This window comes from Doryrhamphus excisus, chromosome 4, assembly GCF_030265055.1.
Source record: "Doryrhamphus excisus isolate RoL2022-K1 chromosome 4, RoL_Dexc_1.0, whole genome shotgun sequence".
Classification (NCBI taxonomy): Eukaryota; Metazoa; Chordata; class Actinopteri; order Syngnathiformes; family Syngnathidae; genus Doryrhamphus; species Doryrhamphus excisus.
Genome location: NC_080469.1, coordinates 4,923,129 through 4,940,619, shown reverse-complemented (window position 1 = coordinate 4,940,619; position 17,491 = coordinate 4,923,129). Strand labels below are relative to the sequence as shown.

General features: G+C 39.6%; 1 protein-coding gene and 1 long non-coding RNA gene across 10 annotated transcripts in view; one reads left to right on the top strand and one right to left on the bottom strand.

The window, feature by feature from the left end:
• The first annotated feature begins 3,247 nt into the window (after positions 1-3,247).
• Positions 3,248-17,491, top strand: part of fbrsl1 (fibrosin-like 1) — a 331,766-nt gene continuing 317,522 nt past the window's right edge. For 5 of the 9 annotated variants that reach the window (XM_058069505.1, XM_058069502.1, XM_058069506.1 and 2 more), the window contains exon 1: positions 3,249-4,584. In XM_058069505.1, coding sequence (XP_057925488.1) covers positions 4,300-4,584 — 285 coding nt within the window. In that variant the 5' untranslated portion in view covers positions 3,249-4,299. Of the gene's footprint in view, positions 4,585-17,491 lie in introns of all 9 variants that reach the window. The other 4 variants (XM_058069504.1, XM_058069503.1, XM_058069509.1 and 1 more) reach the window with 2 other exon arrangements.
• Positions 4,272-17,491, bottom strand: part of LOC131127537 (uncharacterized) — a 40,145-nt gene continuing 26,925 nt past the window's right edge. Inside the window, exon 3 of the long non-coding RNA XR_009129510.1 lies at positions 4,272-4,578. This is a non-coding gene — a long non-coding RNA (uncharacterized LOC131127537). The remainder of the gene's footprint in view (positions 4,579-17,491) is intronic.

The following is a 17,491-nucleotide window of genomic DNA, read 5'->3' as shown; positions in this document are numbered from 1 at the left end:
AGCAAGGTTTTATTCATGGTGGTTACATCGGTTAAGGTAACATGAGAACAATCTGTTTCCTTAAAAGTCCATTTGCGAAAAGACTGATTTGCTGTATACATGGTTATTGTTCTCTAAAGTTACATCATGCTCATTATAACATCCATTACAGTCCATGTGGGTATTTTTCTGGGTATTTTTGAGATCTTGAACTCAAGCCAGCAGCATCAAAATATAGACAAGAAGCATTTGCAGATGTGGACTGTGTGACCTGACATACTAGCAGTGTATCAAAACCTCTTCATCATAGTCACTCACTGACTGTCAAATCTGGTTTAATCACCTACAGTGCTCGGTATAATTTACCCCACGTCGCTCTGTATTAGCATAAAAGTAGTTTCGTTTTGCATCTTGATGTGTTTCTCTCCTGTTTCACAGATGATTCAAGCCATAAAAGAAAATGATCTCTCAGGGAACCAGCACACAAAGTGACTCACTATTTAATTCCATGTTTATTGTTTTAATTTTTTTTTCTTTCCAGCACTTTAAGTACCAAATAATATTTTAAGGGTTTTATTTCCCTTTTCCACTTCCTTCAAATGAGTTTTTTTTTTATAGCTTTGCAGTCCTATTGTGAGCTAGAATTTTGATGTCAAGCATGACTCCTTTTGAGTTTCATTACCGTCTATGATGTGATTTGATTGTAAAAATAATGCTTGTAAGTCAACTGCAATGAAAACGTTCGTCGAGGTGGATTAAAAATCATTATGGGCCGCAGTCTGCTCATGTCTTTTTTATGCTTTACACCTCCCATCATTTGTGACACTATTGTTTTTCCTGTTTTCAACCCTGTTTGCAATGTGAATTCATCATTTATATCAAAACATACAAGCTGAACTTCTCCAGTCAAAAAATGTCCTGTATTACCAGGAAGCATAGGTTATTATTGTCCATGGGAATGGTGCATTCCCTTATAGAAATATTTGCCAATTAACTGATTCATTCTTTTGGTATGAGGATGCATTGTTTGAAATAATGACGACATAACTTCGGTGAACAGGTTGAACAAGATGAAGGAATATTTAAAGGTGACAATGTGGCCTTTTCGTCTGAATCAAAGGGTAACTGGACCTACTGTAAAAAAAAATGGTGCTGATTTCTTTGTAAGTATTGCTGTAGTTCCAATGAGCAAGGATTTAAACAACAAAATGCTGAGTCGTGATGTTGCAACAGTCTGACATTTCTTCACCACAGAGATCAAATAAATGAAGTATGGCGACTAGTTCAGGGTGTACCCCGCCTCTCACCCAAAGTCAGCTAGGATAGGCTGGATGGAGGATATACCTGAATACAGTAGTAATACATACCAGTATTACCCAATATAACTTTGAAAACTAGGAACCATAGAAAAATAACATAATTCATTGAAAAAAATAGAACAACCAGCTGTACATGGGTCAACATGGGCCGCATGTACTACTACTAGTATAGTACTACTACTAGTATACTACTAGTATAGTAGATGAGCAACAGGCCGCCAGCGGATGGCGAAAAATTACGCCCATTGCCATCCATTGGCAATTGATCTATCCATCCATTTTCTATGCCACTTATCCTCACGAGGGTCGCAGGTATGCTGGAGCCTACCCCAGCTGTCTTCGGGCGAGAGGCGGGGTACACTCTAAACTGGTCGCCAGCCAATCACAGGGCACATATAGACAAACAACCATTCACACTCACATTCATACCTATGGACAATTTGGAGTGGCCAATTAACCTAGCATGTTTTTGGAATGTGGGAGGAAACCGGAGTACCCGGAGAAAACCCACGCATGCACGGGGAGAATATGCAAACATGCCCATCGTGCGGCTCGGCAATTGATACACCAATAAAAAAAATGTATTTTTAGCACATGGCTCGCTCCTCCCCCTCCAAATCCTCTTACATGCTGGACGTTGACATTCACCTCCAATATTGTGTCAACGTTTGCAATAGATTTGGCTCCCCTTTTCTCTTTAATTGCCGTTTTTCACTCGCAACGCAATCTGTTTTCCAGCCATGAATATACCTTACACCAGAGGTCTCAAACCTGAAAAACCTGAAACCTGAAAAATAAATAAACAAATCAAGAATAAAGAAAATTAATCAATCAGTAATAAATAAATATAATAATAAAACGGCAAATAATAAAAACTTAAGAAACCACATATAGTTGGTGGGTAGACAAATTATTTTTTTCTGATTAAAATTAACAAAGCATTATTAGAGCATTGTAGACATGACAAAACACGACTATAGTCACATTTATACTCTTTTTATTTACAACATATTGCGCAACTGCAGGGTCTTGAGACACATGCTAACTCGCAAACTAGAGAGCTAGCGACCTAAACGGTAGCCTTCAAGTTATTTCCTTTAAACTTAAATAGCCAAAAACTTACCACTTCCACACGGATAGGGAGGATAACTATTAACAGTTATTTAACCTTGAACATGAACATTAATCAAACGTAATAATTTTTTCTGGGTACATGATACCATACAGAATCCATATGAATTAAACTTTCATATCAAGGCGGGGGCCTCAAACTAGTGTCCTGCGGGCCATGTTTGGCCCGCGGGCCGCGTGTTTGAGACCCCTGCCTTACACACTTTCTAAACACATTTTAAGTGTATGTATATGTATATATAGGTACTCACTGCCATTGAATGGAATCAGAGTCACAGTGCAGCCTTTGCAGTGACATAATCCACTTCGAATCGGAAAAACTAGTGCTTCAGTCGCCAAACAACCTTTTGCGTTTCACTATAGTGCATTCAAGTACCTCCGAATCAACGTTTGACAATAAAACATTATTAGTATGTCAGTATTACCTCTATGTCGTGCATTTCACCTGTATTATGTATTCATACATTATTACCAGTGTATGGTAAATGAGATGTGTTACTTTGGAGAAAAAAAATACACCTTTTTCTCTCTCCGAAAAGGAGCCACAGTATCTTCTTTTATTGGGAAACCCTCTAAGCCACATATTTAAAAAAAAATGTAGTTCACAGTGAAGAGGGAGTGTGTCACATGTTGACATTGCTTTTTTTCAGGAAATCCACTTTTCATTTTTGCTTGTCTGCTGGTGAAAGCTACTCAGAGAATGGGATAACGGCCAACATGCCAAACATTACAATGAGAGCTTGTCAAAACCAGATAGTTATCCGTGTGTGTGTGTGAGAATGAGAGAGAGAGAGTAAGTGTGCAACACAGGGGAAATACATGATGTGGCATCACTTCTGGCTGACAAAGACATCTTAAGCGTGAGAATTTGGGCCGACAGTTGGAGCAAAAATGTTTTTTTCTCGCTATTTTATAAAACACCAGCTTCCTTCCTATGTTAAATTGTAGGCCAGTTGTGGCGGAAATACGTCAGTTAGGTGGCTTTTCGCACAAGCTTGACTGTGTCTTCATTTCAGATGAAGGGATGCTGGTGGAGAGAAGGGAGATTTTAATCACTCCTGTCGCTTTAAGGACTCTTATCAAAGCCTTATTATGCGAATAGAGAGCACCGTGAGCCACTGAGCAAGCAACCAAGGGACGGACTGGAGTGGATTTGTGTGGAAAAGCTAACATTATCCGAGCTGGAATGGACCGCTTCTCTGCCGTGAGGAGTTTGATTTCACACTGGACAGCTGTCTGACGGATCGTTTAGGAAATATTGCGCACAAGTAGCACTCAATACTTGGGGCTCGTTTGCGCCTGACGCGCAGAGAGGAATATGATTTAAAAGTCAACACAGGCGGAATTATTCAAGGACCTCATTACTACGCGGTTTGTTTCGACTGGATAGTCTTTTTTTTGACACCGGATCATGGATTGGGGAGGTGGAAAAACAACAACGGCCAGCGACATGATTTCTCTGCGCTGTTTGCGCCCCGCAGCGAGGTTCGGCGTCGGCGCTGTCTGTATTGCAACAAAAGTTACAAAGCGAGTCTAATGCGTAGATTTTAACTGTTTCTGCCATTTTGCACCTGCTTTAGCGGATAGCGTCCTGACACGGTGCAGATCCGTGTTGTTTTTTGCTCTCCCTCCGCCGCCTGTGTGTGGATACTTACACGTTTGCTTATCGTAATGGAGATTGGCGAGCTATCTACTCAAGGTCATTGAGTGTTTAAGGCTAGATTTACACACACAGTCATTTGTAGTCGTTGCGGCACAACCTAGGATTGTTTGTGATTCCACGGTGCAGACAGACAGCGTCTCCCGCAGAGTTGTGTTTGCATTGGTTTTGACACCCCCGAGCCCTCCCCCTTCTCTCCTCCCTCCCAACATGGATGGGAAATTGAAGCAGGGTCGGAGATGCCGGCCCAAGCGGGAAAGAGTGCGAAGGTTGCGGGAGACAACGGGGAGCGGAGACGCCGACCCCAACTCCTGCTGTTCCGACAGGGAGCGACACAGTCCGAGGAGGGACACCGCTAAAAAGAAGCCGCACCCCGCAGCGGCAGCCAGAGCCCCGCGTACCCCGAGGCGGAAGAGAAGGGAGTCCGGCTCCCAGGAGGAGGACATCATTGATGGATTTGCCATTGCCAGTTTCATCAGTCTGGACTGTCTGGAGGTAAGCAAGAAATACATCATTACATATTTGTTGATATGGATATGGACGCTCAAAAAGTACATAATTGCATTTTTGGGGGTTCAGTGGCTTGCCTGTACCCTTAGAGTACCCATACCTTTTGTACCTGTCTATCTACCGATATCAGGGGTGTCCAAACTTTTCCATAGAAGACCACATAAATCAAAGAATGCTGTGGTAAAACCCAATTAATTGCTAAAAAGATATTTATACAATCAAACCTTAGTTTTGTAAGATTTGGCTTGAATTAAAATTAAAATTTAAGTTTCCTCAATGCTTGTGCGTTATTGGGTGTAACATACTTGCCAGTGTTGAATAGTGTGGCATTATTAAAAAAATGTGGATGGATCATACTCCCAGTTTAATTTAATTCCCCAACAGTAACTCTTACCATTCTTATTTGACACAATACTACGGTTTCTTCAAAGGTCTTCATTTGGTAAACTCAGACGAGAATGTTCCTCACACTAATCAAGAAAAAGTTCCAGGCCAGTGAAGAAAGAAGAAAAAGTGTTAAGGGGATTTTTCTCTATACAAAGCATTGTCTCGAATGGATTCATTGGATTTACTATGGGAATAATTGACAGTATTTAACTTTGTCTTAGTAGTATAGTATTTATTAGTACCAACATATCAGCGTTTGAGGGCCAATTGGCCATTGGACACCCCTGATCTAGATTGGTTCTTGATAGACACAAATGGACTCCACTACTACATTCTTAATCAGCTGAGTGGTTGAACCATTAACAAGTCACATTTGTCAGAATTGGCCCTAAATGGCAAATGTAATTGGTGTTCCCAGTTCAGTGTGGATGAGAGTGTAGTTTATATTGAATATTTCAAGGTGTGACTTAATTGTGGATGAGTGGTTTCCTTCCAGCAGCATAAGGACCATTACGGAAAACAAACAGGTGTTGCTGTGTCTCAAATGGCTCGGAATGTTTTGTATTCGGGTTCCCCCAGAGTTGTAAGTGCACTCCTGACATTTTGCTTGTTGATGAATCTCCTTTTGTAGCAGTCATCTGTTAGAGACTGACGCAATGTTTGCTCGTAATTGTTTCTGTTGTTGGTAAAATAAGAAATCCTCTTACAAATAAAAACATTACTCCCACTGGGGCATTGACTGACAAGTCAGATGTGTTCTGATTTCCCATGGCATAATGAGGCTTTATTAGAGCTGAAATATAAACCTGTAGCTTTAATAAACACTGCTAATGTGTCCCCATAGGTCTATATTTCAAGATGATGACCTAATTTGCAAGCCCAAGGATGATACAGGAAGGCACCTAATTCCAGCAACTGCCACCCATGTAGGCTCAGCAAAGGAATTAATCAGTCATGACTCTTTCCTCCTACACAGTGCTGAGCTTGATATAGTTAAATGCAGGTTTACAGCACAAAGACTGCTTGGAATATCAGCCAGGAGTGTATAATCATAAGGAAGCAGAACAGCGGAATGACCTAATGATGGCCATCAGTTGAGCCATCTGTTAATAAGTTTGCACGTCCATGTGGCACTTGTATCGCTTTTGCATTTAACGTGGTCCTTCACTGTACTCGGAATGGATTAAATAGGAAAAAAAGGGGTCTCGGTGAAGTGCAGGTGCTTGAACTCTAACCACCAAACAACTATTGAGGAGCTTTTGAAATCCCAGAAGGCAGCAGCTATTATAGATCAAATATATTACACCTCATTAAATCTGACTGGAAGATTACCATAAAGCAGGATTATCTTTACTATTTAGTGTCATGGATGTCACAACCGCTCTTACATTGTGACATATTTATGAAGAAAATGTGTGAAGGAAGATTCCCCTCGCGTGCTATGATCTTGTATCTGTGATTATTTCTGCCCTTCTGCGCTTCTCACAGCTGCTGACTGGGAAAAAAACAAAGACTTTGAGGATGTCTTAGCATCTAAGTGCCTTTCACTGGCTTCTCCTTTGCCAGCATGCTGGTGTCTGTCCACACTCTGCTCTAAGCGACTGATTTGTTGGATGATTCTTGTGTTTGATGCAGTTACAGTTGGTCCCCGTATGTTCTTGATTCATCATTCACTGACCCTCAAATTCCCATGTTTTTAGTCAAAACATCATATCTCTTACCAAACACATTTGGTAATAATGAAATAATAAATATATATATATATTTTCATATCTTTATGCTTCACTGATAATGTATGCTCATGAAGCATTGAAGTTTTGCACTTTGTTCGGCGGTTCTGATGCCGTCTGTTCATTGATCGTCTTACATTATGATTCATTAGTGGTGATACATTTTATATGTGTGTGAAGCATATTGCAAAGAGATAGGGGAGGGTTCTGGAGCTGCATCTAATCTAATAAATACACTAACTCCCACTCTGATTACAAACGTTAGCAGAGAGGGTTTGAAGCGGGAGGAGAGAGCTGTACTGTATGTCTTAAATAGACATTTTCATGGTTGGATCAATTATTGGTTGTTCATAAATTTGCTGGTGAAAAGCAGGGATCTAGTGTATATTGCAAATTAACATTTTTCATTGCTGTTGCGTTTTTTGTTTGGGTTGTAATTGTTTGCATGATTTTGATAAAATGCACATTGGGGAGGAAATACAATTACTGTATTTTCTGCACAATAAGGTGCACCGGATTATAAGGTGCAGTCTCAATTACGGGGTCTATTTCTGTACTTGGCGCATGCTGAAGCATGCGGTCTACAAAACCATAAGCAAAGCAATAATTTTAGTTTAACTCTATTCTACTATTTAACAATACATTCACCATATTTTTAATGAATCTTCTCCCACAAATCCATCAAAGACCACATCTTCTCTAACTGACATTGTGTGTGTGACGGAAGTATCATTAGTTCTGATCAGTGCGCCTCGGAAAGATGTTTACATGGTACATGGTATCAATGTACTTGCTCATGCATGACAACATCACGTATATAAAACGATAAAATGTTGTTATAGGTTTTTTTGTGTTGTTAGCTAGCTCATATTAACTGTTTTTTGGCGTCACAATATACATAAAAGTGAAAGAAATACTGTTATGTTCATGTTTCACATAAGGATTGTATCATTAATTTTTTACCGCTTATCATCTCGAGGGTTGCAGCATCCTTGCCGTCTTCGGGTGAGAGGTAGGGTACACCCTAGACTGGTCGCCAGCCAATCACAGGGCACATATAGTCAAACAACCATTCACACTCACATTCATACCTATGGACAATTTGGAGTCGCTAATTAATCTAGCATGTTATTGGAATGTAAAAGATGGGCAAAAGTCCCCTTTAAAGCAGATACCTTAGCCCAAGCATCCTTAGCTCGCCACTGCCTCAGTGTTCCTCGTTTTTCATCCATCACTTTCACACTGCTCGTCAGTTCACTTCGAACGTCCTGTTTACATCAATGTCCAGCGTTTGGAGTTCTTTTGTTCATCCTCCTGGAATTATGGCGAGCTCCGAATTAATTTGCTACACTTGTTTTTTTAGAGTAGCCAAGAAATGGGTGCAGTATGTTCAGCGTACATACTGTATGTAGTATTATGTATTTTTCTCAGGGAATGTATTACGTCCCTGTGTCTGACAGTCAATCAAGCGCAGCGCTTACCAAAGTAGCACAACATTTTTACAGAATTTGGAACACATAACATGCACAGTTTGTAAGGCATATCATAATTTTTGAGAAAATTAAAGGCTTTTAAAAAGTCCGTCTTGTAGCCCGGGAAATACGGTACCTAATCATAATTTATTCTCCTTACCAAAATGCCTAAGCCATGTTGAATGAGCACAGTGCACACATCGGTGCACTATACAAGCTTATGATTCAAGGCTAAGTAAATGAAGCATGGTATGGCGGTATGTGAAATGATGCTCTCATGCCAGCTACTTGTTGGTAATTGGTCTGATTTGCATGCAAATGGCTCGGGTATATTAAATGATGTTGGTTTCGCTGAAATGATGCAGGGGGCTTGTGAATTAGTAAAAGCTTTCCGCTTCCTTTTGATTTCCTCTGAAAGAAATGTGTTGACTAATTGTACTGTGCTTCATACAACCATAATAATTAGTTTTTATCAATACGCTGCAATTGTGTGAATGGAAGCCAGTGTTTGAAATATGTACACCCTGATTGTCTCATGACTCATTCTTTCACCTTCGTACTGGATACTTGAGTAGAGCTCATGACCTACACTACCGGTGCTAATTGCTCATCAATTATGAGGAGGCTGGCACTTGCAGCATTTTACTATGGAATAGTGCTGACCTATTGCATCATGCTCCGATAAGCTTGCTCTCCTGGTGGTGGGAGTGTGCGGTCCTTTTGACCCCTGTCAAGGTGATTGATGGCCAGCATTGTTGTGTTAGTGTCAGACTACTGTCTCATTAGTATTCTGCCAGCAGAGATGATCCAGCCTGTTTAGTTTCATAGAGTTTGCATGGCACACAATATTGCCATTGATCTTTAAAATGCTTTCTATTCTCAAGGTTCATTTCAAAACTGGAATTCCTAGCATCAACACAACCAGATTTGTAACATATCCTTAAGTGACTTCTGTTATATGATCTGGTGCTATATTAAATATTATTGTAATTAAATTAAATACAATTAACTCACAAATACAGTGGTAGTGGTTTCCTTTTTTGCACCATAGTACTTTGGCTGTTGATTTTCCAGCTCCAGACAGATTGGATCAAGCTCCCTAGATGAAGGTTTAAGCCCTAGCATGGTCTCGTCTGTTCCCTTACCCTGTTTCATTACAACTAAAAGCCATTTGCCAACATGGTTACATATGATAATGTCACATATGCATATTTGCTTTTGAAAGCCTGTTTTTGTATAAACATAACCATCATTGGGTCCATTTGGTGATTCTCAAAACTGCCATCCTGATTCTGGTATTTGACAGATCTGTAAAAATATCCAACAATTACAGAATGAATGTGCCACCGCTACTGAAGAATTTAGTTGATTCCCTGAGATAGATGATTTTCACCTGACAGCGGTGCTCTAAAACAATTACCCTCTGCCGCTTCCCCGTGGGTATCGAACAAGTGAGTACATAATAAACTGACACAATTATCCATCTGTCACAGTATTAATAAGATGTTTGATTTGCTCCATTTGCTCTGTGAATGACGGAGTTGCAAATCCCCTCTTATTAATCCACAATCCTCCTGTTCATCTGCTTTAACATGAATTCACAGATTTATTTGGGTGTTTCATTCTGTGGAATGAGTTTCTCTAATCTCTAATGAGGATTTAGGTTTATTTAATTTTGTGATATCGTAGCCTTGTCAAGGGCAGGATGATGAAGGACTATTTTATTTATGCATTTGTCCTAGAAACCCGGCCCTTTATTGATCTTTTCTTCTTTTTAATCCAGACAAGAGTAGCTAAACAGGATTGCTCTTTTTTCCTCAAGGTCCTGTTTTACACAGATCGTCATCTGTTGATGGCCACTGAGCAGCTCTATAGAGTATCATGGGGAAATTAACTTCCTTGCCCACAGGGATCCTGACAGTAATGGTTAGAGAAGCTGTGAATTGATGCTTCACTTTCCCCACCCATACTTCCCCATCTGGTGCTCGGAATTAAGCCAACAGCATTCCAACTACAATTGTGTGTCTTCGGATGTAATCAAGTGCTAAATTGAAGGTTTCAAAGTGAGCACCAGTATGTTGTTTTTTTTTTTTTTTTAAACCTTTCCCTCTAAAACAACATCAGATGGCCATGTGGCATCCACCTTGCATGTCACGTTGCACACAGCATGGGTGCTTGTGTCATGTGAACAACCATTACTGTTAAAACCTAATACTACAAGTAGGATCACTGGAAACACCCTGAGCAAAACAATGAAGTCCATCAATGTAGCAGCTGGATGCATGTTCCTTGAGGCTGAAAGGGTTCAACCTTAGTTTGTAGTCCATTTTTTTACATGGTTTTATGTGGTAAACTACTGTACCACACTACTGTAATAAATAATGTACATTATCTACTGTGATGTTCATTTGTGAACTGTATGTGAACTGTATCCAAGGAGTTTTAGCTCCACCCGCAATAGCAGCCCCCTGTTAGGGATTCAATCCATCCATTTTCTGTACCGCTTATCCTCACAAGGGTCCCGGGCATGCTGGAGCCTATCCCAGCTGTCTTTGGGTAAGAGGCGGGGGATTATTCTGAGATAATTAAAACGTGCAATAACATGTTGAAGTCTGGTGCTTAATTGCAGTAACATCACTGACACCTAGTGACCAGTGGAGTATACTACATATCATCACAACATGTTTGAATGCGCCTTCTTAGTGTCTTATACAGTAGCGCGTGATGAGATTAAAATGTGGAGAGATTTGTCGTTTTAGGAAAAGCTATCGATGTTGAACAGCTGGAGCTTTGTGTTAATATCCAAGCAGAAGATCTATATTAGATCAAAGTTACTTAAGATTTAGCGGCTCAAAATACGTAGATGTTCGGACTTGTCTGCACCATTAATCACCATTACCATTTAATACCATCAGCATTAATAATGGCGGCACAAGGTCTTTTCGGAGCAGGTGTCCGAATACACTGCACCATGGCGACAGGTGGTTCCATCCGCTCTATAATCTGATTCTTCTGACCTCTGGGGCTGCACTGTGCCTGCCTAGAATGTGTGTTCGACATGAGGGTGTATTGTGGTGACTATAACTCTGCTTCATAACAAAATGCAAGCGCTCAACAAAGGTGAAATATCTTTGATCCACTCTGATCCATTTAATCGACAACTATTTTGGTGATCGATTAATTTCAATTAAAAATGTGCTTCATGTGCCTGATTTCAGCATCTCAAATTTGACTATTTTTTTTTATTTCCTCAGTCATCCATGAAAGCAGACCTATTATCTTTGTGTTTGAGGCAAAACAAGATAGTCACACAAATTAGCTTTGACTTTGGAAAAGAACAATCAAAATGTTTGCTTCTTTTGATATCTTGCAAAGCAAACCACTGCAGAGATGTGTGCATATTGTGTGGATATGAACATTCTCACGCTGTGCATTATAACATAAAAACGAGTTAATTTAAGATAGCTTACAATGTTGTATATGAAGCCTTGTAAAAAAAACCAACAACTCTAAACAGCGTTGCATTGTTTGATATACACGCTGTGATCATGCATTAACACGTACACAGATGATATCTTTCCGTATTTATATTATTTCAAACACTATCAAAAGCATCATATATAAAAAAAACTTACACACATACACACATTGTTAAACTATTTTAGGGGTCATATTTGAGCTGTGTAAAATAATGAATATGACAGACTGCACAACTTGCCTGAATTTACATGGTAACCATCTTTTTCCATCATCATGCATGTGCTTGAACAAAACACTGCAATTTCACTGCAACCTCAGGAGGGACACGGAAGACATTATCACTTCTTGTGCACACACAATACATTACAAGTCCATTATGTCCTTCAACATGTCTTCTTTCACTCATTTATATTGCTGTTTGTGACGTGCATTTCAACAAATGTTGGCTTTTTTAAGCAATGGTGCACGCAACACTATGAACGCTGACTGTCGAGAGGCTGTGCTGCACATCCACACTGGAATTGTGGCATTCGGCTTACAAACTATTGCTAACTGCTAGCACTCTGTGTCCGTAGCCCCCGCCTCCACTACTGGCACAAACAGGCTTAAAGGGATAGTTCGGATTTTTTGACATGAAGTTGTATGACACCCCCATGACACTTGTCCTGAGACGAGTTCTGGTTGTATTACGGTGCAGTTAGAGTTTGGCTTATCAAACAATATGCGTTCATCACAAAAATGCCTAATCTAATAAATAAATTAAAATATGTTTATCATGTTGTGCTGAATATTGGTAACAAAGCCAATATTATGCATGCCTCATTTTATGTGCTCTGCCATACACTTCTGTTGAACTGAAAATTGATACTGACACTGAAAGCATCACAAGTCACTTGATGTTCCTTGTGAGGTACCGCATTTGCGCTGCTCGGCTTACGTCCATTTTTTTTCTTTTCCCAACGGTGATAGCGCTTTGCATCATACATCAGCACTGACAAATTAAGCTTTAATTAAAAGGGAAGCTTCAGCTTCTCATTGGTTTTTAGCATCCTAGTGGGAGAGGTTCCTTAATGCTAGTGGGATGTCCCCCAACTGTCACATACTGTTGGCGACTGTGCGCCTGATAAATGCATGATCACATACACAGGATTTCTTGTATAACAATCTCAGTCATTCTCCAATGACCTAAATACACCCCCAGGATTGTAGATGCATAACACATGCTGATTCACATGCTCAGCCTCCAGTACTGCACTTGAGTGTACCATCACTTAAGAGCTAATAACATTCATTTATATTCATTGTAAATCCCGACAGGTCATTTACAGTGAGTGTAGGCCCTCAGATCGATTTCTCTAGTTTAGATGTGTCTCTGCAAAAAATACACAGTATTTTCGATTAGTACGGTATTTGATTTTGATTTACTTACAGTACATACTTACATTAATTCGAAGACAATACACAGAATACAGTGGTATGAAAAAGTATCTGAACTTTTTGGAATTTCTCACATTTCTGCATAAAATCACCATCAATGTGAATCATTTGAGCGAACCATGGTGCACATCAGACAATGCTTCTCATCAAGACAATTCTTACCAGGTGTGTGTTTTATAGTGGGCAGGGTAGCTTTAAGTCACTCATCAGTGATTGGGCACACACCTGACTTCAATTGTTTCGTAAAAATTGGTTTCAATTGCTCTTTAAGTCTTTTTATAGAGGGTTCAGTTACTTATTCCTCCCTCTTCTGTCATCGTTTGCATGCTATACTCCTTAAAATATGAAAACCTATAAATGTTTGGGTGGTTTTATTTAAAGCAGACACTGTTTTTTCATCTGTGTGATTTTGACAAAGATCAGATCACATTTGATGGTGATTTTATGCAGAAATGTGAGAAATTCCAAAAGGTTCAGATATGCAAGATAAGGATAAGCATGCAGTGTAACCCATAGGATGGTAATTAATCTGTGGCATCAATATATCATCTTTTAATTTTCAACATTGTCCATCATGTAAAAGTCAGTGTTTGTATGTCAACAGGTTGGTTTGTGTCAGAAACATTATCTTATTTCACACTGAGATATTGTTATTGACTTACATATGGGTGCATCTAAATTTTCCCATCCTCCATGCAAGTGGGTGCTGACTTTAAAGATAAATAAAGACAAATCATGGTACACCTAATACATCACTATACTCATGAACAGATGCATAATAGTGCAATACCAAATCAGCAGTGGTATGCCTGGGGCATTTGGCTCACTAGCTCATGCTGCTAGACTTAAAGGAGACCTATTAAACTGTTTCCACTTTTCTGACCTATAAATGTTGTTATAATGTAGTATTCTTGTATTAAACAATGCCAAAGAGTTTTTTGTAATCCCATCTCTTTCTGATGTCACAGCGTGCCAAAAGATTTCACCATGTAGGCAAGCAGCATGTTTGTTCAGGTTTAAATTGCCAAAAGAGTCAGGTATCAGTAATAGGTGGTTAGAGTTGATGATGATTTCGGGCCAGCAAGAGAGAAATATGGAAATATGTTTTGTGAACGTGGGTGAATCTGGACTCTCCGCCAAACGGTTGTTGAACGTTACTTGGTCATGTTGAAGAGTTAGAAGTGCAAGCTGTCAGTAACAATATATTAGAGTCCTAAATTTGATTCTAGAGTGTGCATACTGGAGTGTGAGTATGTCGGAGTATGTCAGTCCTGACACAGTGATGGCCTTTGGCGGACCCGTGATGAATTAAAGTGAATGGGAAATATAACAACACATAGTCATGCTCAGATACTGGCGTAATCACTTCAGGTACTACGGTTAATGTGACAGCAAAAGTGGTGATGTCATGCGTTATGAGCCAATGACATTGATTGTTAACTGACGGGAATCCATTTCCAGTGTTGTTAATCTTCAAAAGTAAGAGATTGATGCAGAAAAGCAATGGATGGATCAAATGTGTTCATTCAAAACAACAGTAGCCACGTATACATGGACCCAAATATTCCAATTCCATTCGGGTTATTTGCTCAAACGGAAAGAATGTAACCTTTGTATACACCTCATTCCGAAAGAAAAGTGCCAATCCGAATGAATATATAATGGGATTCCCAGGGGTGGAATATTCCTTTGCCCAATCTGATTGAGGTATCTTGTACCCGCTCAATCGTAAAGTTGTCAGACTGCGTTCTTCTTTGTGGTGTTTTTCTTCTTCTGTTGTTTATTGGCGGTTGGCAAGCAGCTTTGGTGTGCATTAGCGCCATCTGTGGAACAGAATCTAAACCCTTCTATACGCCATTCACAAGTCCAGTTTTATTCAAAAAGAAAATACATATCTATTTAAAACATGTGCCGAGTTTAATTATAAAATATTAGCAAAATTTAACTTTATCTTTTCCTGTTCCCGGGTGCATTCTTTCAGCGAATGCTGAGATATGACGTAACATGCAGCTCGAGACGTTCTTCGATTAAAAAAAATGGAGGCGAACAATCGGCCCTGGACTGTTGCGGAAAGTTTGTTTTTGATTCAAACTAACAAAACAACAATGTCTTTGCTCACAGTAGAGTTTTCGAGTTCTTTTGATTCAGAGATCTCACTCAAAAGTGAACAATGTACTGATGAAGCTTTTCTGTTGAGAGAAACCGGTGTAGTTTTACTTAACTTAAATATACACCTCTTTTTTTCATTTATTGTTTGTACAGTCAAACGTTTTACTAATTATGTGAAATGTTTTGTTTTTTTATGTGCAATTTCGGCCCACATGAGGTCAGTTGTTGCACTACTTTGTGTTAGCCCTACATCTACGTTTGCGGCCAGTGCACCACTAACACATATTAAGTGGCACATTGAAGCAAGTAGGCAGCCTGTTGAGATAACATACTGTATATTTATATCAATTTCCTGCTTGCCATTCCGGGCTGCTTTACGTCTTCCTGTCTCACTGTTTTCATTGTGGTGAATGGCAGGCTATAATTACACTGTGATTAAGACACTGTGTCTGCAAGCCTGCAATGGCTTTGGAGCTGAGACGTTTGAGGCTTCCCTGATACATATTCACTGCTGATTTGTCCCCTTTTTGCTATTCATATCTCTTCAACTGCTTGATTAATGTGTGTTATTAAACAAAATCATTTCATCTGTACAGTTGCCGAACAATGAGACGTTTGATTATGACTTTACTGTCATCCTATTTGTCACTCAGCTGCTGTAGTTTCCAGTTACATGATTCTCAAAATCAGAAATGGACATTGGAGAAATAAATGTTAACAGATTTTTTTTTCTATTCATCCAAGGTTTTCATTGATATAGCAGAAAAGTGTGGCTGGTTTTAACCTTCACGTCACTTGACTTCCTTTTCGCTATTTAGTTTTCTTGAATGTGTAGGTCAGTTTTTTTTTCCAATTTTTTTTTTCTTTGATTGACACAAAGATGTGTGAAAAGGCTTAATCATTGTGGACACTTTTGAAGGGAAGTATCGATGTGATATTTCTGAAACACAAGGTGAACACTTAACAGCAAAGAAGGTCACTTGTCTGTGTTACTTACTCTTTTTGGCTTTCATAACAGCAGTCATCTTTTCAGACATGGCTTTTTTTTTTTAGACTGTGAATGGGTTTGGTTTACTCTAGCACTGTCAAGTAGAATCACATAACAAGACTTAAACTAATGTACAGTATCCAACATGGTACCAATCCGAAAACATTACAAGCTGCAAAATAGTCTCCAGTTCACACGATGGTGTTTTTTAATGAGGGCTCTTATTTCAATATGGTGACTCACACTGTCATGACTGTGTGCCTGAGTCTCTTTGCATGTTTTGGTTGAAGATCACTCTTGTGTTACAGCAATTAGTGTTAACAGTTGTTGACATGCCCTTCTACTCCTCGCCACTAACACCAGCTCTGATGATTTTTTTTTTCCTCAGCACTCATTTCATTTAGTGTTTGGTGTGATGGCTTTGGCACTATATAATAATACTCCCTGGCCAAGACAATAGAACTCAGAGAGTGTAGTTATGCAATGTGGAATTTCTACTTTTTCTGATGCCACTTCTGTTTCATTTACTGTCTGGATGACATTTACTTGACAACTCAAGGAGAAGCTGCCACATTCAGTTTACTTACGGAAATGAAGCGCTTTGTCACCAATCCATGCTTTACTCATCATCTCTGGATGGTTCTTTGCCAGAATAAGCCCTTCAATCTGCTCGTTATTTTCATGTTAAGTGATGGTTTGATGTTTAGTGACGATGAGATACTTTCTGCAATTTATCTGTAATGAATTGGATATGAGGCTGCACGGCGGTCGAGTTGTTAGCGCGCAGGACACACAGCTAGGAGACCCCAGTTCGATTCCACCCTCGGCCATCTCTGTGTAGAGTTTGCATGTTTTCCCCGTGCATGTGTGTTTTTTTTTTCCGGGTACTCCGGTTTCCTCCCACATTCCAAAAACATGCTAGGTTAATTAGCGACTCCAAATTGTCCATAGGTATGAATGTGAGTGTGAATGGTTGTTTGTCTATATGTGCCATGTGATTGGCTGGCGACCAGTCCAGGGTGTAGCCCGCCTCTTGCCCAGCTGGAATGCTGTGACTGTATAAAAAACAGTTAATATGAGCTAGCAAACAACACAAAAAACCTGACAACATTTTATCGTTTTATATACATCATGTTGTCATGCATGGGCAAGTACATTAACAACATGTAATACTCACTACATTTTGCCTTATTTTGATGATTTAAAACATTCCCGGAACATCTTTCTGTGGCGCACTGATGAGAACTAACGATACTTCTGTCACATGCACACACACAAAACAGTTACTT